A 24,188-nucleotide genomic window follows, 5' to 3' on the forward strand; every position below is an offset into this window, starting at 1 on the left:
ATGGTTGCAAAGATTTAAGGACAGGTTTGGAATCATTTTTAGAGTAATTTCAGGAGAAGAAAATTCAGCACCTTTAAGTGATACAAATTTCGGAGGAAAAACACCGTGTGTAAACTGTAAGAAAAATACAGTCGTGAAAACTTATACATCGCAGATGACATGGGATTGTTTTATCAACTGATGCCAGAGAAGACAATGGCCTTTGGAGGAGAAAAGTGTAAAGGAGGGAAGCCTAACTATTCTTGTTTGCAGCAACATGTCAGCAAACACACAAATTGACACCACTGGTAATCCGACGATCAGCAAACACACGGTGCTTCAAAAATGTAAGAAGCTTACCAGCTAAGAGGGTACATACATTTTATTTTATCTTCCTTTAATATATAAGTTAATAACAGTATAGTATAGGTTCAGCTGTAATGTTTTGCTACAGTAGTATTGTAAATATGATTTCTTTTATTGCAGTCAATTACAAGGAAAACTGAAAAGCATGGATGACACCTACTATTTTTAGTGAGTAGCTGCTTTTGCTTAATAAAGAGATGCATCTGAACAAAAAGAAAACTGTATTGTTGGTGGATAATTGTATTTTGCCTAACAACATACCAGCACTGAAGAACATTGAACTATGCTCCCCCCCCCCCTCCCCCCCCCCCCCCCCCCGAGCTGTACTTTGATTCTTCAGCCACTAAATACGGGGGTAACTAAGAACTTTAAGACAAAACACCATTCGCATTTAGTTCAACACATGATCGGAACACTGAAAGAAGGTGAGCAATCCCAACAGTTTCAACGTGAAGCACGCTTGTGACATCACTGCTAGTTCCTGAAGCAGTGTACAGCTGAATGTGATTATTTCAGAACACTGTGTTGAGCAGCTAGTGCAGCAGGCCATACGCAATGGAAATATCTTAGATCTTGTAGTTATAAACAGGGTGGACCTTATTGACATCATCAGTAGAGACAGCAAAGGACTTGGAAGAGCAGTTGAACGGAATGGATAGTGTCTTGAAAGGAGGATATAAGATGAACTCCAACAAAAGCAAAACAAGGATCATGGAATGTAGTCGAATTAAGCCTGGTGATGCTGAGGGAATTAGATTAGGAAATGAGACACTCAAAGTAGTTAAGGACTTTTGCTATTTGGGGAGCAAAATAACTGATGATGGTCAAAGTACAGAGGATATAAAATGTAGGCTGGCAATGGCAAGGAAATCGTTTCTGAAGAAGAGAAATTTGTTAACTTCGAGTATAGATTTAGGTGTCAGGAAGTTGTTTCTGAAAGTATTTGTATGGAGTGTAGCCATGTATGGAAGTGAAACATGGACGATAAATAGTTTGGACAAGAAGAGAATAGAAGCTTTTGAAATGTGGTGCTACAGAAGAATGCTGAAGATTAGATGGGTAGATCACATAACTAATGAGGAAGTATTGAATAGGATTGGGGAGAAGAGAAGTTTGTGGCACAACTTGACCAGAAGAAGGGATCGGTTGGTAGGACATGTTCTGAGGCATCAAGGGATCATCAATTTAGTATTGGAGGGCAGCGTGGAGGGTAAAAATCGTAGAGGGAGACCAAGACATGAATACACTAAGCAGATTCAGAAGGATGTAGGTTGCAGTAGGTACTGGTAGATGAAGAAGCTTGCACAGGATAGAGTAGCATGGAGAGCTGCATCATACCAGTCTCAGGACTGAAGACCACAACAACAACAACATAGTTCCTGCTACATGGACATTGAGGAATTACAGGCAATATTTAAGGATATTGCAAATCTAGGTCTACAGAATATGCACAGTAGGTGGATTAACAACAAAAAAGACCCACCATAGTTTAATAACAAGATTCGGAAACTGCTGGGGAATCAGAGGCTGTTGCACTCTTGGTTAAAAAGATAACTTGCAAATGACGAAAAGCAAATGTTAGTAGAGGTTTGTATGTCTGAAAACATCTATGAGCAAAGCATGCAACTACTATAACCGTCAAACCTTGGAAATGAAAGCTGAAGTTTTAAATTTCATGTTCAAAAAATTGCTCATGGAAGAGAATTGTAAAATATGCAATCTTTTGACAGTCAAACAGACTGTCATGTGGACGGCACAGTAATAAGCATCCCTGGTGAAGAGAAAGAACTGAAGGAGTTGAAAACAAATGTCATCACGTCCGGATTGACTCCCATTTCGATTCTTCAGAGAGTATTCTATGGCATTGGCCCCTTATTTAGCTTGCATTTATCCTGAATCTGTCGCCCAGCACAAAGTTCCAAGCAACTGGAAAAAAGTGCAGGTGACTCCTGTGTATAAGAAGGGCAAAAGAACAGACTTGCAAAATTACAGACTAATGTCCTTAACATCACTTTGCTGCACAGTCCTTGAACATTTTCTCAGTTGAAATACAACAAATTTTCTTGAGACTGAGAAACTTATGTCCATGAATCAGTATAGTATTAAAAAGCATCGCTCGTGTAAAACTCAGCTTGCCCTTTTCTCACATGATACACTGGGAACTACTGATGACGGGCAACAGATAGATTCCATATTCCTATATTTTCGGAAAGTGTTTGATATGGTGCCACACTGGAAGCTGTTAAAGAGGATATGAGCATATGGAATAGGTCCACAGATAAGAGAGTGGCTCAAAGACTTCTTAAATTATAGAGCCAACAACAAGGTCCTCAGTCCCTTGATCCAAAAATAGTGGTGCGCCCAGAAAGTCTAGTCAGAAGATTCGTAACAGTAAATGCGAGAAGGTTAAAACATAATGGACATCTTTTGTATCATCAATAATAAAAGCAGGATGAAGGAAATAAGGTAGTCAACAAATTTGTATCCCCAGGGCTCTGCATGAGACAGGTAATGCCCCACCTACAACTCTCCTGACTGATACGTTACATTCAAAAGCACCCACTATTCAAGAGAAAATAGGGTGCAGCAGCTAGGACGTAATTTGAATCTAAAAGCTTTTAAAACAGAGTAAAACAGATGAAAGAACAGTCTGGTCAAGGAGGTAAGATCTGGGAACCCACACACCTAGAATGCAGTGGGAGACACCCCATCCCCAACCACCCCGCTTCTTCAAGACGATCTGCACCCTGAGATGTGTGTGCAAGAAAGCTGAGAGCAGTAATCTTCCACATACAGCTCGTCTTCAGGTAATGAATATGGGGTAGTGCTCGAAATGGTACAGTGCTACAATGTCAAAGTGGTAGGTACCTAAGTAGAGTTTGGGGTCAGGATGGAGCGTGGTATGACAACAGAAATCCATGACCCACATTTTTGTAGAAGAGAAGTGGAAACCACAGGAAAGAGCCCATGAAAAGGCCCACTATAAGGCACATTGGAGCTGGCATTCAGCAGGTGTTACCGAGTGGGAGCTGTACCAAATGCTGACCAGTGGCCCACCAGAGTTCATTAGCCCGTTGGTGGTAAGGAAGAGACTCAACACAGAGCCCTAGGGACACTTGTACCCACAAGGGGCTCAGTGAAGTGTTGACTAACAGGAACAACCGACGGGATAAAAACTGAAAAACAAAAATTGGTAGGAGGCCTCAAAAGCCCCTGGCATGGAGGGTACATAAAATATATGATGCCAAACGGTATCATATACCTTATGCAGGTCAGAAAAGTCTGTGATAAAGTGTTGGCATTTAGTAAAAGCATTTCAGATTGCTGCTTTCAACCTGAGCAGATGGTCAGCTGTGGATCGTCTCTCCCGGAAACCACACTGATGGAGGGACAAAAGGCCCCCGAAATTTGAGAACTCAGCGTAATCTGCTGGCAACCATGCTTTCAAGCAGCTTACTGGGTACATTCGTCTGGCTAATCGGCTGGTAAATGTCAAGAGAGGTTGGGGTTTTGCTTGGTTTAAGGACTGGGACAACTACATTAGCTTGCCATTGAAAGAGGAAGGTATCCTGGACCAAGGCACCCTGAGGAGATGTTGCCTTTCAGGAACATTCAGGTATTGGATCATCTGATTGTGAGTTGTATCAGATTCTGGGGCTGTGTCACGGGACAAGGCAAGAGCCTGAAGCAGTTCCCAGTCAGCGAAGAGTTCATTATAGGATATGTGGGGATGTCCTCAGCTTGTCACTTCTGTGGTAGAAAAGTAGTCAGATAGGAGGAGGATGCCGATGCTGTCACAAAATGGGTCACAAGGTGTTCTGCAAGAACTGATGAATTGGTACCAAGACTACCCTGTAGGACAAGACCGAGAACAGCTGTAGATTGTTGATGGCCTGTAAGACCATGGCCTAAAGCTAAGATGGAGAGGCATACATCCTCAGGGAGGATACATAGAACTCCCAGCAATCATTCTTACTGCATAAGATTATAAAGCAAGCCTTAGCATGAAGTCACTAAAAGTCACAAGGTCGTTCTGCAAAGAATGTTGTATGAATCACTGCAGGGCTCATCAGTGATCCTGAACTGCTATTGCAATGTCTTTTGGCCACCACAGCACTGACCAACAGAGGAGAAGGGGCAGGATGGGGGGAGGGGGGGGGGGGGCATGGGCACCTGCAGAAAGGAGAACATCAGTTCCAGTGTGGGTGATAGCAACTGAGATGTCTTCCGTGAATCTCATCAATATACCATAACTGATCATCATGTCCACAGGATGTACGTGGTCATAATTATTCCACCAGCATATGACAGATGGTCAATGGATCTGTATTCCTGGATGTTCTGTTCTTTCTTGAAACTCAGTAAACTGCTAACTTGGAGGATGGTGATCTGCACAGTTACTCACAAAGGTGTATTTTCACAAGGACTACTTTCATTGATTGACTGTCCATAGTTGCCGCAGTGTGCGTCCACCACGCAGTGTGATGACATATGCCCGAAGTGTAAATGTCTGAAACACCTCACAGGTGGTGGCACATATGGTTTCACAGCACATCGGTACACCATGACCTTCAAACACTAAGATAAAGGTGCCTTTATCTGTATGACTACCCTTGGGCCCTTTTTGTAAATGTCTGATAATATGTAGTCCAGAGCTCCACATATGTTTGAAGCATAAGATCTTTGTGGAAGATGATTTCCTAAACCATATTCAAATTTTGAGTGGGGAAATGGTCAGAGGTGTCTCACGTAGTCAATCACATGCTTGAAGAGCTGCAGATTGGGCAGCAGAGGAAGCTTTAGTTAATAACAAATCAATTAACATTTTTCCCAGTGACTCTACTCTACCAAATTTGTCTTCATTGTCTTCAGGAGGGGGGGAGGGAGGTGAACCACAATGCTTTCGCTGCAATAAAAGTGTCATTATCAGTCTCAGCATGCACCAAGTATTGTTCACGCCTAGATGTGGTTGAGCAGCTATGTACGTAAAAAAACAGTATTCCTTTTGAGTCCATAGACCTATCACAGCACTGCACTGAACAGCTATTTGAATGCTGTGCAGGGGCAGTTGAATTTAATGAAACTAATCTTCTAATTGTTGTTGTTTATAGGTCTCCTAACTCTGTCTTCAGAGAATTTCTGCTCAAGTTGGAGAGGGCTCTTGATTCACTTTGTAAGAAGTACCAGAAATTAATTGGTTGGTTGGTTGGTTGGCTGACTGGTTTGTTTAAAGGCAGAAGAAGGAACCAAACTACGAGGTCATCGGTCCCTTGTTCCTACTAAAACAATGCCACAAGTGTGCGAATAAAACTGACAAAACATATAACACAAAACGGAATGAAAAGCCACAAGAATGAAGGGAAGACAATGAACACTAAAAGGAACAAAAGAGGACAAGAAAACAACAGAGATGCTATAAACAGAAGAGAGTAAAATATGAAAGCAGATTACAGAGGCTGGCCAACCATGAGAGGTAAAAGGGAAAGCCAGACATTCTGCAACACATTAAAACCTCCACCCTAAAAGTACTGGGATGGGGGACACAGAGGGACAAAGGACATTCACTAAAACCTAGTATAAAACACACTCTCATAGTTTAAACATAAAACTAAAGCTGCTGTGGAGGAATTGTCGCCAAACACCAAAGGCAGGGTGCTGGGAAAGGTAAAAGTCTGCTGCAGAGCTGCTGAAAGTGGGCAGTTCAGCAACAGGTGGACGACTGTCATTTGGGAGCCACGGCGACACTGAGGTGGGCCCTCATGACGGAGTAGGTAATCATGCATTAGCCACATATGGCCAATGCGGAGGCGGCAGAGGACAACTGATTCACTGCAAGAGGCCTGCATGGAAGAATTCCACACATTCACAGTCTCCTTAATGAGACGCAGTTTGTTGTTCGTGCTGTTATGCCATTCCACCTCCCAAAGCCGGAAAACCCTGCGGTGTAAGACAGAACACAGGTCAGCTTTGGACTGGGCTGCCAATGCGGGAGATGGACTGCCGCGGGTGGGAAAAGGAGACGGTAATTTGGATTCTCCGTGGAACTATGAATGTGTGCTGCGTAACTGGCGAGCAGTTTCACACATCTGACCTGTAGTGGAGGTTGGTGTCCCTCCACCAGTACACTGGTCACCAGACTCGTCCTAAAAGCTCCTGTCACTAATCGAACCCCACAGTGGTGCACGGGGTCGAGCAAATGCAATGCTGAAGGCGCTGCTGAACCATAAACCACACTCCCATAGTCAATTCAGGATTGGACGAGGGCTCTGTAGAGCTGCAGCAGCATACAGTGATCTGCACCCCAATTGGTGTTGCTCAGGCAACGGAGGGTATTGAGGTGCTGCCAGCACTTCTGTTTAAGCTGACAAAGATGAGGGAGCCAGGTCAATCGAGCGTCGAAAACTAGTCCTAGGAATTGATATATCTCCATTACAGTTAATAGATTGTCATTAAGGTAAAGTGCGGTTTCCGGATGAACGGTACAGCGCTGACGGTAGTGCACGACACACGGCTTTGCGGCTGAAAACTGGGAGCCGTGGGCTAGAGCCCATGCCTGCACCTTGTGGATGGCTCCCTGGAGATGCTGTTCAGCAACAACAGTACTGGAGAGAAAAATGTAAGTTAAGGCGCATGAGTAGGAGAAACAAACCTGTAATGTTTGGATACAGTGATAGTAGTGTCCTGCTTGACACGGCGTAACATTGCAAAGCGATATGAAATGGAACAAAATGGTCGCCTCCGGTTTATTGAAGTGGGGTTCATCTATAAAGGATACCATATATAGTGTGCTAGTGCAACCTTTTCTTGGGTACTGCTGTAGTGTTTGGAATCTGCACCACGTCTGATTCAAGGAAGGAAATTCAGAGCCAGGCTGCTTGATTTGTTACTAGTAGGTTCGAACAACACACAGTTGTTATGGAGATGCTTCAGGAACTCAAATGGGAATCCTTCGAGGGAAGGTGACATTCTTTCCAAAGAACACTACTGAGAAAATTTAGAAATCTGTCATTTGAAACTGATTGGAGGACAATTCTGTTGCCTATCATATACACTGCATGTGAGGACCATGAAGATACAAGAAATTAGGGCTCATACAGAAGCATATAGACAGTAGTTGTATCTGCGAGTGGAACAGGAAAGGAAATGACTAGCAGTGGTACAGGGTACCCTCCTCCCTGCACTGTGGGCAGATTGAGAAGTATCAATGCAGATATACATACAGAATAGAGCTGGCAGTCTCTTATGATTGGTTGGTTTGATTAAAAGTGGGCGGAAAAGGACCAAACTACGAGGTCATCAGTCCCTTGTTCCAAATAAAACAATGCCACAGGTGTGAGAATAAAACAAACGAGAATGACAACACAAAACAGAATTAAAGGAAAATTCACAACAACGATGACGGGCAACAAACATGTAAATGGCCAGAATGGGGACAAGAAAACCACAGAAACTCAAGAAACGCGATGAAGAGAGTAAAACAACAAAGCAAACGACCATGGCTGGCTGACCATGAGAATAGAAAGGAGAAGCTAGCCACTCCACAACGCAATAAAACCTCCACCCTAAAAGCACTAGTGTGCGCCCCACAGTAACCAGTCCATTGTGGTGGGGCTGCCATGTACCTTGTCGGCTGTAGCCCCCTGCAACACAGAGGTCGCTCTGCTGATGCCTGCGCCATTAACTCCCCACGTATGCCAAGGAGTAGATGCCTGTCACCCATTGACACAGAGAGGATAAGAGGAGCGAAAAGAAGAGAAAGTGACATGAAATATGATGGAACAATAGGACAAAAAAGAAGAATAAAAAGGAAGACCTTGACAATCCACCCTATACTGCAGGAATGGATTGAGAAACTTTGGATGTCATTTCCCATAAATTAGATTTTTTTGAATTTAAGGAACATTTTCTCAACAACCACTGAATACAGGCAAATGAAACTGTCATCAAATTACATTGTAAAACAGCCATTTGACAACGTGTTCGGTAGTGTATATGTAACTTACTTAACTGGCTCTGAGCACTATGGGACTTAACTTCTTAGGTCATCAGTCCCCTAGAACTTAGAACTACTAAAACCTAACTAACCTAAGGACATCACACACATCCATGCTCGAGCCAGGATTTGAACCCGCGACCGTAGCGGTCGCGCAGTTCCAGACTGTAGCGCCTAGAACCTCTCGGCCACCCTGGCCAGCTAACTTACTTAAATATAAAGATATTATGAGACGGAAAGTTGCTACTCACGATATAGTGGAGATGCTGAGTCACAGATAAGCACAACAAAAATACTCTCATGATTAAAGCTTTCGGCCTTTGTCAACAATAGACACACATTCGCACACACACGTACACTCACACTCAGGCAAAAGCAACTCTCACACATAACTGCAGTCTCAGGCAACTGAAACCACACTGTGAACAGCAGCACCAGACCATGATGGGAGTGGCGACTGTGTGGTGGTGATGAGGAGGCTGGGGTGGGAAGAGGGAGAGATAGTATGGTGCAGGGGAGGCAGACAATGAAGGACTGCAGGTTAGACAGAGGGCAGGGGGGAGGTGGGGGGGGGGGGGGGGGGGGGAGGTAGCGGAAAAGGAGAGAAATAAAAAGACCGGGTGTGTTGGTGGAATGACGGCTGTGTAGTGCTGCAATGGAAATAAGGGAGGGGCCGGACGGGTGAGGACAGTGACTAATGAAGGTTGAGGCCAGGAGGGTTAAGGAAATGTAGGATGTACTGTAGGGAAAGTTCCCACCTGTGCAATTCAGAAAAGCTGGTGTTGGTGGCAAGGATCCACATGGCACAGTCTGTGAAGCAGTCATTGAAATGAAGGATATCATGTTTGGGAGTGTGTTCAGCAACAGGGTGGTCCTATTGCTTCTTGGCTACAGTTTTTCAGTGGCCACTCACGTGGACAGACAGCATGTTGGGTGTCATGCCTACATAGAATGCAGCACAGTGGTTGCAACTTAGCTCGTAGACCACATGACTGATGTCACAGGTAGCCCTGCCTTTGATGGGATAGGTGATATTAGTGACCAGACTGGAGTAGGTGGTGGCGGGAGGATGTATGGAACAGGTCTTGAACCTAGGTCCATTACAACGGTATGAGCCATGAGGTAAGGGACTGGGAGCAGATGTTGTGTAAGGATGGCCGAGTATATTGTGTAGATTTGGTGGACGGCAGAATGCCACTGTGGGAGAGGTTGGAAGGATAGTAGGCAGGACATTTCTCATTTCAGGGCACAATGAGAGGTAATCAAACCCTGGCACGGAATGTAATTCAGTTGCTCCAGTCATGGGTGGTACTGAGTTACGATGGGAATGTTCTTCTGTGGTTGGACAGTGGGACTTTGGGAGGTGTTGGGAGACTGGAAGGATAAGAAACGGGAGATTTGTTTTTGTACAAGGTTGGGAGGATAATTACAGTCAGTGAAGGCTTCAGTGAGGTATATTTTGAGAGGGACTGCTCATCACTGCAGATGCGACGACCACGGGTGGCTAGGTTGTATGGAAGGGACTTCTTGGTATGGAACGGGAGGCAGCTGTTGAAGTGGATGTATCGCTGGTGGTTAGTATATAGCAACTTTCCTTCTCATAATGCTGTTACATTCCATCCTGGATTTTCCATTGTTTGATTTACTTGAATATAGCTTTTTTTTTTTGAAAGATAGGGTTGGTAGCAAAAACTGTGAAAGATAAAACAAAATATCTCTCCTCCCTAACTTTAAGACTGAACCACCGTATAAGTCGACAAGTTTTCAAAAATTTAGAGAAATGAAAGTTTTCCCATAAAGGTATCTCAAATTTCGTCATTTAACTTGGGATAGCATAGACACCACCACTTCGTCCACTATTTAGCAAGGTGTAGAAGAAAATAAAGAGAGTCACTCTTGAAAGCCTGCAACACTCCCTTTGCACAAATATTAACAACATTTTTTTTAAATATCTGTCTAATGTTTTACACTTCTATCTAACAATTCTAAATAGTAGGCAGTTGGATTTTATATTTTAAATTTGCATGAAGTAAATTAAAAACACTTACCCCAAGTCCTGACTTGTTCATTATCTTGATAGCCACTTTCTCCCTGGTTAGCAAGTGCGTTGCAAGTTTAACCTTTGCAAATCCTCCACAACCAATTGTCTTTTCTATTTCATATTGAGCCTTGAGATTGCTGTACCTGACCATCTTTCACACTGTAAAATACAAAAGCCTTAAGGTTTCCCTGTAGTAATTCATGGACAACAGGGTAAAAAGTGAATATATTTTCTCAACACCTCATAGCAGAACAATGTCATATTTAACACAAAACTATGTTTGTTCTCACTGATATTTATGTAAAGTAGTTATCAGTTTTGTCACTGACAGATAACAGTCAAGTTGCATCCATAAAGACATTAGATTGCTGGATAATGAAACCTCAAAAGTTACAGACATTACATGAGTCCACAGTCTTCTGTCGTAACACACGCAATGGTGTCACACTGTGTGCTCCAAACAATTATTATGTAGCAAAACACTTTCACTGATTCCTCAACCACGTTTTCTTACTGATAGTATCACTGAGTACATGATGTTGTCTTTAAAACAAACAGTAAATAAACCGACAAAGTTAAACCCTTTCTAGAAATGTTAACCAGGTTTGAAACTGTGCCCGTCATCACCATGCACACACCGGCATCGAGTGAATGATTCATTATCGACTTGACTCCTGGTTTGTTGTTCAGCTACTCCGTCCCATGTGTGATGGTCCTGCAGGGGACACACTGAGGAGTTTGGAAAAATTGGAGGAATGGTTTTCATAAATTTAAACTTTTAGGCACATTCAGCTGGATTAGTCGACAATGTTGTGCAGGTAAATACCCACATTAAAGTTCTCTCAGATGCAGTGAACACCAGTCAGATGTTTCAATACAATGAAGATTCCTTTTCAGAGTTATAGTTCATTTTCACTATTAATAGCTTTTGTTAAGAAGCATTCTCTGAAATGGATTGGTCTACGAACTCCTGTAGGAAGGCAGTGTTGCTGTAAAAGGTAGATCATCTTTGGGTGATTCGTGCTGGTGACGTGGAGGTTGACTGAGCACAATGTTTTTGCATAGTACTGCTACTGAGGAGGATCTTCGCACTTGCCAGAGAACGATCTGGGCATCTGATGGCCAGAGATACACAGAAAATCTCTTTTGATGTATTGCCCCTTAAACTTCTGGTGTCCTGTGTAAGTCACTAAATACTTCCCCTGTGTGGATACAGGTTTTACAGTATGTTGTGAAGATTTGTAACAGAACAGCATTACATTAAATTTTTTTGTAATGTCTTTTTAGTACAACTGATAACTTATTAATGATAATTTCAATGTTTTTGATGATGTGGAGACACATCATTAAATTGCTACATAAGTATTTTGTAATGTGGGATTTAGCACCTTATTTACATAGAAATGATTATTTGCAACTATTATAATTGTCAATTTTTGTTCTTTTCCTGAGGAAGCTTTCTCCCCTCATCATTTAGGTTCTTGGAACACTCTTTCTTTGGGAGAAATATGCAGTAGACTGATCCCAGTGGACAATGCCCTTATAGGGTTCGCCAGCAGGTTGTATTTTCCATTTTTTTGGTACAAAATTTTGTTTGGGCAAAGAGTCTAGCCGGCAGAATGCAGTGGTCAGTTTCTAACAGGACATAGATTAAGTAAATTGCACATAATAGTGCACTCTACAAGATTTCAATATTTGCGCCCAAGATGGCAAAATTTATGGAAGAATATGACAATTAATATGTTTTGCATTAGCAAGCCATTTCATACAAATTGTAGCAGTGAACGCAAGATATTTTTTGGCAAAAGTCGTTGCTGCAAGAATTGCACCTTAATTACACCAAGAGTGGTTCCAAAAGGTAGACTACAGTGCATGTTTTGTCTACTTGCATAATAAGAGATGTGAACATGCTGCAAAAGCAAACTTGTATGAAAGTCTGAAATGCACTGCAACTGAAAAGGCAAGCTCTTGACATCTTATTTTACAACAAGTATTGTTACAGGAGGGACAGACATCTGAAAAAGAAAGTATGGTGATTTTTTTTTCAGGGGGGATAGGGACAACATAACAACAATGGTGTTGCATTATTTTACAAGTACCTTACAATCATTTTGTTTAAATCCTAGTAAAATACTATTTGCAAACTATGAAAGACATTGCAATTAACATTAAAATTGGTTTGGTAAATTTTCATAAGAAAATGCTGAAGTACAAACTAGATGGGCTGCATTGTAAGTGTACTTTATTAATTTAACTTGCTTAGTTTATCACAACAGAAGCAAATTCAGCTAGATAATAATAGACAAGTTCATTTTTATTTCAAAAGTTTTATAAATTTAATTGTTAAAAAAGATTGTCCTAAATGTCCTGCGAGTTTTACTCTGATACTTAAAATTATGGTTGCATTCATTTGAAAACAATTTCATTGGCTATTTCAAGATCAATTAAAGAGTAGAGAACTTAGAGAACTATTTTCAAAACTTGTCCCTCCGGGTCTGGGAAACTTTTTTCGTACACAGTATTATTTACCTAAAAACAAAAGGAAAATACTCAAGGTAAGTTTGTGCTGGTTGCTGACACAGTTGTAAATACTATGGTTTGAAGACAAAAACAGAATTATCAAAATGATAAACAAGGTAAGAGTAAAGTGTAGTGTTAAATGTTTTTTCTACAGAGAACTAGCACACTACAATTCCACTAAATGCCCTAGAACAATCACATTTGCCTCAACAATAATAAAACAGGTTCACACTTGGTTAACTTTAATAACAGAAGAGTTAAATTTAAGTAAAAGCAGTTTTTTAAGAGTAATTTGTACTAATCTTTGCAAGTTCGTAGTTAGATGCTACAATAAGTACTCAAGGTTCTAGCGAGGTATACGGTTTAGTAGGTGTGACCAACCCCTGTAATAAAAGATGAAAAACCTTTATGATATTAAAAGGTGAACAAACGGTTGTTACATACCAGTAGACAAGGGTGCTATTTTAATGCTCAGGAGTTTCACAACAGTGGCATGGAACTAAAGGTTGCAGGTCCATGTCGCTATATACTTGTTTGATCACAGTGTAGCTGTTTCAGTGCTTCAACTGTTAGTTGGTGGAACAGTAAAGACCTTGTATGGAAAATATTTTCCCTTCACTCGGATGTCCCATAAAGCCCGCCCATCGAGGCACATGGGGCACTCACAGGATGACACCACATGGTTTCCTGTACAAGTAATGCAATGGGGGAAGGAGGTGTACAACTGGAGGGGTCAACAGAAGAAAGTGCTAACCATCACTTCAGTAAGAAAAAGTCTCATCACAATCTGTTGTGTTTTGGAATGCACCACATTCTGGAAACAAATATGTGTATATGTACCACTAGAAAGCACAGTGTATATAAAACCCTTAGTTTTACTGTATGTATGTCCATTTTCTCTCTCTCTCTCTCTCTCTCTCTCTCTCTCTCTCTCTCTCTCTTTTTTAAAATCAAACTTGCAACTTGTAGTATCTCAAAATTCAAACTTGTAGATTAGCACTTTCTTCTGCCAATCCCTTCAATTCTCTGCTACAATTTACACACTTGGTTGCATTTCTACATGGCATGTGAGATCAATGCATAAGGTTCATTATAAAGAATGTTAGTGCCTCACATTGGTAACATCAGAGCCTACCTCAGGATTAAATGTGAACTCTGCCCTATCGAATGTAAGGGACAGGCCATTATCTACCCTCATTGTAATATGATTCCCACCCACCACCTTTTCTACATTAAAAACTGAAAATATTCTATCGAATAGAAGGAGATGTCAATGACAAACTTTTTCAGTTTCTTTTCACGTTTGACTTTGCTGTCTGCTGGTCATCTTATATCACAAGTAAGTTTAAGGAGTCCGTAAATTATGACAATTATGTGGCCAGTAAGTGGATTAAGGATGAAAAAGACCCACCTTAGTTTAATAACAAGATTCAGACACTGTTGAGGAAGCAGAGGCTGTTGCACTCTCACTTCAAAAGAGAACTCTTTGGTGATGACAAGCAAAGATAGTAGAGATACTTGCATCTGTGAAAACATCTATGCACATGCGTACAACTACTACCACTGTCGTACCTTAGCAAAATATCTGGCAGAGAACTCGAGAAAATTCTGGTCTTATGTAAAATCGCTAAGAGGGTTGTTGTTGTTGTTGGGAAGTTTAAGGGGGACTAAACAGCTAAGGTCATCAGTCCCCCATTCCAAAAAACCGGCGAAACAAAATTTACGGAACAGGTAAAACCCCAAGGGGGGAGGAGACGCCCCTTCCCCCAGTCACTGAAAGAATACCAATGTGGCAGCGAACACTAGAGACAAGAAGAGTACAGACGAACACTGGACAGAAAGAGACGGAAGAAAATAAGAGGTTCGGAGACTGGTTGACTGACCATGGGAACAAAAATTGGGAAAGAGTCAACCACCCGAATACATACATTAAAATCTGCGACCAATGGGACACTCGAGGACAAGATACACAGAAAGGGAAAGGGACAGGTCCCCCCTAAATGGAACCATAAAAAGGACTACCACGGATAAAATTTAAAACGTCGTCAGCCATGGAGGCATCGTCGCATAAAACCAAAGGCAACGTGCCCGGGAGATTAAAAGTCTGCCGGAAGGTGCGCAGGCGGGGACACTCCAACAAAATGTGGGCGACCGTCAACCGGGACCCACACTGACACAGGGGGGGATCCTCCTGACGCAAAAGATGTCCGTGCGTCAGGTAGGTATGGCCGATGCGGAGCCGACACAGGATGACAGAGTCCCTGCGAGAAGCCCGCAGGGAGGACTGCCACACATCGGTCGTCTCCTTAACAGCCCGCAGTTTATTCGGAGAAGTCAGGCTACGCCACTCGTCACGCCACATCTGAAGCACCTTACGGCGCAACGCCAGCTGCAAATCACGAGCCGGGAGGCCGATCGCCAAAGTGGGGGCGTCGACCGCCCCTTTGGCCAGCCTGTCGACACGTTCATTCCCCGGGATGCCAACGTGACCTGGCGTCCAAACAAAGACCACCGAACGACCAGAGCGGGTAATGGCAAAAGCAGACTCCTGAATAAAGGATACCAGGGGAGAAGAGGTATAGCAGCGGTCGATAGCCTGGAGGCTGCTCAGGGAGTCACTGCAGATGACGATGGACGTGCCTGAGCAGGAACGCATATGCTCAAGAGCGCACAATATGGCCACCAGCTCTGCAGTAAAAATACTGCAGCCAGCCGGCAAGGAGCGCTGTTCAACATGGGCAGCGTGAGCAAAAGCGTAGGCAGGACAACCATCCACCAGGGAACCATCAGTGTAGACAGGCTCACAGCCTGAAAATGAGGCAACGAGCGCAAGAAAACGGTGACGGAGGGCCACATGCGGAACCGAGTCTTTGGGTTCCCGTGCCAAGTCCAGGCGGACGGACGGACGGGTCATACACCAGGGAGGCGTGGGTGCACAGGCCCGGAAGGGCGGCAGAAGAGGGAACGACCCCAGTTCAGACAGCAGGGACTGGACGCGGACAGCAATGGAAAGCCCAGACCTAGGTCGCCGGTCGGGCAGAGGGAGGACCCTGGCAGGGAAAAGCAGGCGATGATTGGGATGGCCCATTGAGCAATGCACGTGGACAGCATAGTCGGCGAGCAGTCGGTGGCGGCGAATCCGCAGCGGGGGAACCCTGGCCTCCACCAGCAGACTATCCACGGGGCTCGTACGGAAAGCGCCAGTTGCAAGCCGAACCCCACAGTGGTGTATGGGGTCCAACAACGTCAACACTGAGGGCGATGCAGACCCATAGGCCAGGCTCCCATAATCAAGCCTGGACTGCACAAGGGCTCTGTACAATCGCAACAGCGTGCTGCGATCTGCACCCCAAGACTCAGGCAGCGGAGGGCGTTGAGGTGCTGCCAGCACTTTTGCTTCAGCTGAGTAATATGAGGAACCCACGTGAGCCGGGCATCAAAGACGAGTCCTAAGAAGCGGCTAGTGTCCACCACTTCAAGTAGTTGACCGTCGAGGTAAAGTTCCGGATGAGGGTGGACCGTCCGACGCCTGCAGAAGTGCATAACTCGAGTCTTGGCCGCAGAGAACTGAAATCCACGAGTCAGAGCCCATGAGGCCGCCTTGCGAACGGCTGCTTGCAGCCTGCGTTCGGCGACTCCCGTAGTCGTTGAGCTAAATGAGATGCAGAAGTCGTCGGCATACAAAGAAGGAGACACTAACGACCCCACGGCTGCAGCCAGACCATTAATGGCCACTAGAAATAAGGAAACGCTCAACACCGAGCCCTGCGGGACCCCATTTTCCTGTATATAAGATGAACTAGAGGCGGCACCGACTTGCACCCGGAAAGAGCGGCGCAATAAAAAGTTTTGAAGAAAAGCTGGGAGCTGACCACGAAGACCCCACTCGCGCAACGTAGCAAGGATGTGATGCCTCCATGTTGTGTCATATGCCTTCCGCAGATCAAAAAATACAGCAACGAGATGCTGACGGCGGGAAAAGGCCGTACGGATAGCAGATTCCAGCCGCACCAAATTGTCCGCAGCAGACCGGCCCTGACGGAAGCCACCCTGGGATGGAGCGAGGAGACCGCGCGACTCAAGGACCCAACACAAACGCCACCCCACCATACGTTCAAGCAATTTGCACAAAACGTTGGTTAGTGTAATGGGACGATAGCCGTCCACCGCCAGAGGGTCCGCACCGGGCTTCAAGATGGGAACGATAACACCCTCTCGCCATTGCGACGGGAACACGCCCTCGCTCCAAATGCGGTTAAAGATGGTAAGGATGTGTCTCTGGCAGTCCCTGGAGAGATGCTTCAGCATCTGCGCGTGGATGCAGTCCGGTCCTGGCGCTGTATCAGGGCAATTGGCGAGGGCAGCGAGGAATTCCCTCTCGCTGAAAGGAGCATTGTATTTTTCAGATGACGTGTGGAACGATAACGGCGTCCGCTCGGCGCGCTCCTTTAGAGAGCGAAAGGCAGGAGGGTAAGTTGCAGTCGCAGAGCTCGTAGCAAAGTGCGTGGCAAGGTGGTCAGCAATGGTGGCAGCGTCCGTGCAGACAGCGCCGTCCAGGGAGATTCCAGGGACACCCATAGGGGTCTGGTATCCATAAATCCGCCGGATGCGGGACCACACGAGCGACGGGGAGATACGGGAGCCCAAGGATGAAATGTACCTCTCCCAGCATTCCTGCTTACGCCATGCAATAAGACGACGGGCCAAGGCACGGAGCTTCTTAAAGGCGATGAGGGTCTCCAGAGACGGGTGCCGCTTATGACGCTGGAGAGCCCGCCTACGGTCGCGAATAGCCTCAGCAATCTCCGGCGACCACCAGGGGACAGACTTCCTCCGAGGGAGTCCAGAAGAGCGAGGGATGGCAGTCAGAAATAATTGACGAGGTCAAGACACGGACCACCTCGTCAATGTCACCCTGTGGGAGAGAAGCAATGGTGGCAGCGGAAGTAAAAGCCGGCCAGTCAGCCCTGTTGAGAGCCCAGCAGGGCAGGCGCCCAGAAGAATGACACTGGGGCAGTGACAAATAGATGGGAAAATGGTCACTACCACACAGATCAGGATGCACTCTCCAGTGAAGGGATGGGACAAGTCCGGGGCTGCAAAGAGAGAGATCGATGGCCGAGAACGAGCCATGGGCCACACTGAAATGCGTGGGAGCACCGGTGTTCAAGAGGCTAAGGTCGAGCTGAGCCGACACATGCTCCACAGCGCGACCCCGGTCATCGGAGACAGTCCCACCCCATAGAGGGTTGTGGGCATTGAAATCGCCCAGAAGCAGCAATGGCGGCGGGAGTTGAGCCAGCAGCGCAGCCAAGACATGTCGGGGGAGTTGCCCATACGGAGGAACGTAAACAGAGCAAACAGTAATAGCCGGCGAGAGCTCAATCCTGACAGCGACTGCCTCTAAAGGCGTCAGAAGGGGTACTGGTGAGCTACAGACAGAGTGGTGAACAAAGAGGCAAACTCCACCTGAAGCTCGTTGACAGTCAGCGCGGTTCTTATAGTATCCCCGATAACCGCGAAGGGCAAGTGTCCGCATTGCTGGAAACCAAGTTTCCTGAAGAGCAATGCACAGAACAGGGGAAACACTCAGAAGCATCCGGAGCTCAGGCAGGTGGCGGAAATAACCGCCGCAATTCCACTGGAGAATGGAAGCAGGAAGGGACTGGGAGGGCGTGAAGGCGACTAAGAGGCAGACGGCGCCGCAGAGTCAACGGCCGCCACTGAGCGAGAGTCAGCTGTGTCCATAGGAGAGGTCCCCGAGGGTTCCGTGAGGGCGAGATCCGCGGCAGAGGCGAGGATCTCCACCGCATCCCCAGAGCCAGAGCTATTGACAGCAGGCGGTACTGAAACTGCCGGAGCGTCCTTCTTCTTGGACACGTTCCGGTCCTTCTTCTCGCGTCTGTCCTTTGGCTTAGAGGGCTGGGAGAGTTTCTCTGAAGGAGCGTCGGAGGCTGACGACGACGCAGAAGCCCTACGACCAGCAGGTGGATGAACCTTCAGCCACTGGCTGACATTCGGCGGGGTAGCAGAAGAAACGGAAGAAGGGAGGGCCCCGAGGGACCCCTTCCGCGAGAGAGGAGCCGGCAGAGACGACGCCGGCAGAGAAGGGGGAGGGGGAGGGATCGAGCCCCCTGGTTTTGGAGCAGACGTCACTCCCGAAGCATGTGCGGGGGGAGTGACAGAAGGGGGTTTGCCCCCAACTGCTAAGGGGGCAACAGAGGAAGGCTTGCCCCCGGACACGAGGGAGGCAGACAGAGATGGACGGCCCCGAGGGCCAACTGAAGGCGGCACAGAGGAGGCGACAACTGCCGCCCGCGAGGGCGACGATAACGTAGCTGCAGCATAAGAAGTTTGAAGAGGGACAGGATGCAACCTTTCAAATTTCAGTTTTGCCTCGCGATAAGTAAGCCGGTCCAGGGTCTTAAATTCCATAATCTTCCGCTCCTTATGAAGAACGGGGCAGTCCAGCGAGCATGGAGAGTGGTGTTCCCCACAGTTGACACAGACAGGCGGAGGCGCACATGGAGAATCGGGATGAGAGGGGCGTCCGCAATCTCGACATGTGGCGCTGGATGGGCAACGGGAGGACATATGCCCAAACTTCCAGCACTGGAAGCACCGCATCGGGGGAGGGACGTATGGCTTGACGTCACAACGGTAAACCATTACCTTGGCCTTCTCAGGGAATACAGCACCCTCGAAGGCCAAGATAAAGGCACCGGTGGCCACCCTGTTGGTCTTGGGTCCTCTGTGCACACGACGGACAAAATGCACACCACGTCGTTCCAAGTCAGCTCTCAGCTCGTCATCGGACTGTAACAAGAGGTCACGATGGTAAATAATCCCCTGGACCATATTTAAGCTACTGTGGGGAGTGACGGTAACAGGGACGTCTCCCAGCTTATCACACAAGAGCAATGTCCGTGACTGGGCTGGGGAGGACGTCTTGAGGAGGATGGACCCATTCCTCATTTTAGACAAACCCGCCACTTCCCCAAACTTATCCTCCAGGTGTTCCACAAAAAACATAGGCTTTGTCGAAAGAAAGGAGTCACCATCAGTCCTGCTGCAGACAAGGTATTGTGGTACATAAGGATCCTGCTTGGCACTAGATCTGCGTCCCTCCCATGGCGCAGCCAACGAGGGGAACGACTGAGGATCATATTGTGCAGCATCGAATTCAATTTTGCCTCGCTTAGAGACGCTGGTGGCAGTGCGACCACCAGCTTGGTGAGATTTATTGCGCTTCATTGCGCCACATCCGCCCAGATGCCACCTACTCCGAACGAGGGCTCTCCCCAAGGGCGCCACCCAGCCAAAGCAATGGGTACCTGGCCGATATCCCATTGCCCGGAGTCCCTGTGCCCCAGACAAGATGGGCACATACTCCTTGGCATGCATGGGGAGGAAACAGCTCTGGCATCTGTAGTGCGATCCCTGCGTGGTCAGGGGGCTACCACCAAGAGGGTACATGACGACCCCACCACAACGGACTGGCTACCGTGCTGGATTTTAGGTGTTGAAAGGGTCCACAGTTGCCGTGGGCGCTAAGAAGGGGATTGCACACAAGACGAGGAGGCAACCCAGAAGACATGGGGTGTAAATCCCTCCACACGACAATAGATAGCATGCAAGATGGAGGTGCACGATGGACCAATAGAAAAACACCACGTAAGGTGTCCTTCCCCAAATGGCACGCACTAACAACGGAAATTTTGAAAATGGCAGGTCAAACCCAAGTGGGGACCATCACATAAGGCCGAAACTTTGAAGACTCCTTTTAGTCGCCTCTTACGACAGGCAGGAATACCGCGGGCCTATTCGTACCCCCGAACCCGCAGGGGGGCGCTAAGAGGGTCTAAGGGTTGCATCCAGTCATTTGCTGACCAAATATTTACTATTAAAAAGTGTCTTGATCACTATTTATTTAGTACGGTGACCGGTTTCAACCACTACTGTGGTCATCTTCAGACCTACAAGTCATATACAAAGCTTTAATTAGAGGGCTACATACATTAAAGAAAATACTAAAGTTATAAGGCTATAAAACAATGAATTACCAATGAGTAAGAACCTCCTTCTGCTAGAGCATCACTACTGGAGAAACCAGTGTACGTCTTACTACATATAATGGAGGCTCTGCCCACTTATGATGGTATGATGTCATTACTAAACAAAGAGTTACAAGTTGAATAACAATGTAAAATTTCTTAGTTAAAAGAACATTGTCAAGAAATAAAAATAAACACACACTAAACTTAGCTTATTTAACAGCTATTGTCAATTAAGAAGCGTAAAAAATATTTATACTTGTAGGATACATGAACTTTGTTTTGACAGAACATGAGTTGCCTTCTCAAGGCCTTTTAGTGAACCATTTGGAACCACTGGTTGCCATGGTGAAGTTGGACGCCATTCCAAACATGAGGAAGCAGGCTTCTTTCCACTGAAGTAGTTGTAAAGTCGATAGGCAAACTAGTGGTTGCCATGGTGAAGATAAATGCCAGTGCAAAAATGTGGCAGCAGGCTTCTTTCTAACGAAGTTGTTGCGAAAATGGAATGGCAAAGACTGTCACGTCCAACGATGTACTATTGAGCAGCAACACGTCTTTACTGAAACGTTTGATGTGACACTCTTTGCCATTGCATTTTCACAACAACTGTGTCAGAAAGAAGCCTGCTGCCACATCTTTGCACTGGCATTAATCTTCACCATGGCAACCACTAGTTTGCCCATTGACTTGCCAGTCAAAAAATATAAAAATGCAGTAAATGAAGCAGGCAAAAAGGACTACAAACGTCTAAAAAATGAGATCAACAGGAAGAGCAAAATGGCTAAGCAGGGATGGATAGAGAACAAATGTAAGGATGTAGAGGCTTATCTCATGAGGGGTAAGATAGATACTGCCAACAGAAAAATTAAAGAGACCTTTGGAGAAAAGAGAACCATATGCATGAATTTCAAGAGCTCAGTTCTAAGCAATGAAGGGAAAGCAGAAAGGTGCAAAGAGTATATAGTGGGTCTACACAAGGGTGATATAATCGAGGACAACATTATGGAAATGGAAGAGGATGTAGATGAAAATGAAATGGGAGATACGATACAGTGTGAAGAGTTTGACAGAGCACTGAAAGACCTAAGGCAAAACAAGGCCCCGGGAGTAGACAACATTCCATTAGAACTACTGACAGCCTTGGGAGAGCCAGTCCTGACAAAACTCTACCACCTGGTGAGCAAGATGTATGAAACAGGCGAAATTCCCTCAGACTTCAAGAAGAATATAATAATTCCAATCCCAAAGAAATCAGGTGCTGACAGATGTGAAAATTACTGAACTATCAGTTTAATAAGTCACAGCTGCAAAATACTAACGCGAATTCTTTACAGACGAATGGAAAAAATGGTAGAACCCGACCTCAGTGAAGATCAGTCTGGATTCCGTAGAAATGTTGGAACACGTGAGGCAATACTGACCCCATGACTTATCTTAGAAGAAAGATTAAGGAAAGGTAAACCTACGTTTCTAGCATTTGTAGACTTAGAGAAAGCTTTTGACAATGTTGACTGGAATACTCTCTTTCAAATTCTGAAGGTGGTAGGGGTAAAATACAGGGAGTGAAAGGCTATTTACAAATTGTACAGAAACCAGATGGCAGTTGTAAGAGTTGAGGGGCATGAAAGGGAAGCAGTGGTTGGGAAGGGAGTGAGACAGGGTTGTAGTCTCTCCCCAATGCTATTCAATCTGTATATTGAGCAAGCAGTAAAGGAAACAAAAGAAAAATTCGGAGTAGGTATTAAAATTCATGGAGACGAAATAAAAACTTTGAGATTCACCGATGACATTGTAATTCTGTCAGAGACAGCAAAGGACTTCGAAGAGCAGTTGAACAGAATGGACAGTGTCTTGAAAGGAGGGTATAAGATGATCATCTACAAAAGCAAAACGAGGATAATGGAATGTAGTCGAATTAAGTCGAGTGATGCTGAGGGTATTAGGTTAGTAAATGAGACAAAGTAGTAAAGGAATTTTGCTATTTGGGGAGCAAAATAACTGATGATGGTCGAAGTAGAGAGGATATCAAATGAAGGCTGGCAATGGCAAGGAAAGCATTTCTGAAGAAGAGAAATTTGTTAACATTTGGTATAGATTTAAGTGCCCGGAAGTCATTTCTGAAAGTATATGTATGGAGTGTGGCCATGTGTGGAAGTGAAACATGGACGATAAATAGTTTGGACAAGAAGAGAATAGAAGCTTTCGAAATGTGGTGCTAGAGATGAATGCTGAAGATTAGATGGGTAGATCACACAACTAATGAAGAGGTATTCAATAGAATTGGACAGAAGAGAAATTTGTGGCACTACTTGACTAGAAGAAGGGATCGGCTGGTAGGACATGTTCTGAGGCACCAAGGGATCACAAATTTAGCATTGGAGGGCAGTGCGGAGGGTAAAAATCGTAGAGGGAGACCAAGAGATGAATACACAAAGCAGATTCAGAAGGATGTAGACTGCAGTAGGTACTGGGAGATGAAGAAGCTTGCACAGGATGGGGTAGCATTGGGAGCTGTATCAAACCCTTCTCAGGACTGAAGATCACAACAACAACAACAACAACAACTACTACTACTACTACTACTACTACTACTACTACTACTACTACTACTACTACTAGTGATCCCTTGAGGTCTCAGAATCTGCTCTACCAACTGATCGCTCCCTGTAGTCAATTTGCGCCACACATTTCTTTTCTCCCCAGTTCCACCAATACTACTTAGTAGCTCCTCATTAGTTACGTTATCTACCTGCCTACTCTTCAGCAATCTTCTGTAACACCTCATTTCAAAAGCTTCTGCTCCCTTCTTGTCTAAAATGTTTATGGTCCATGTTTCAGTCCATAGATGGCTACACTAAATACAAATACTTTCAGAAAAGCCTTCCCAACACTTAAATCTATATTCAATGTTAACAAATTTCTCTTCTTCAGATACACTTTTCTTGCGACTGCCAGTCTACATTTCATATCCTCCATACTTCAGCCATTATTAGCTATTTTGCTATCCAAATAAGAAAACTCATCTGCTACTCCAAATGTCTCATTTCCTAATCTAATTCTCTCAGCATCACCTGATTTAATTTTACTACATTCTATTACCCTTGTCTTTCTTTTGCTCATATCCATCTTATATCCTCCATTGAAGACACTGTCCATTCCATTCAACTGCTCTTCCAAGTCCTTTGCTGTCTCTGATAGAATTATGTTGTCATCGGAAAACCTCAGTGTGTAC

At 45.2% G+C, this 24,188-nt stretch overlaps 1 protein-coding gene across 2 annotated transcripts in view; it reads right to left on the reverse strand.

The window, feature by feature from the left end:
• Positions 1–24,188, reverse strand: part of LOC126284647 (maternal embryonic leucine zipper kinase-like) — a 401,036-nt gene that overhangs the window by 366,777 nt on the left and 10,071 nt on the right. Inside the window, exons 2-3 of one of the 2 annotated variants that reach the window (XM_049983745.1) lie at positions 20,963–21,071; positions 10,387–10,538 (exon numbers count right to left, since the gene is read on the reverse strand). In XM_049983745.1, coding sequence (XP_049839702.1) covers positions 10,387–10,530 — 144 coding nt within the window. In that variant the 5' untranslated portion in view covers positions 10,531–10,538; positions 20,963–21,071. The remainder of the gene's footprint in view (positions 1–10,386; positions 10,539–20,962; positions 21,072–24,188) is intronic. The other variant, XM_049983736.1, reaches the window with a different exon arrangement.

The sequence above is a fragment of the Schistocerca gregaria genome, chromosome 1 (assembly GCF_023897955.1).
Source record: "Schistocerca gregaria isolate iqSchGreg1 chromosome 1, iqSchGreg1.2, whole genome shotgun sequence".
In the NCBI taxonomy this organism is placed as follows: domain Eukaryota; kingdom Metazoa; phylum Arthropoda; class Insecta; order Orthoptera; family Acrididae; genus Schistocerca; species Schistocerca gregaria.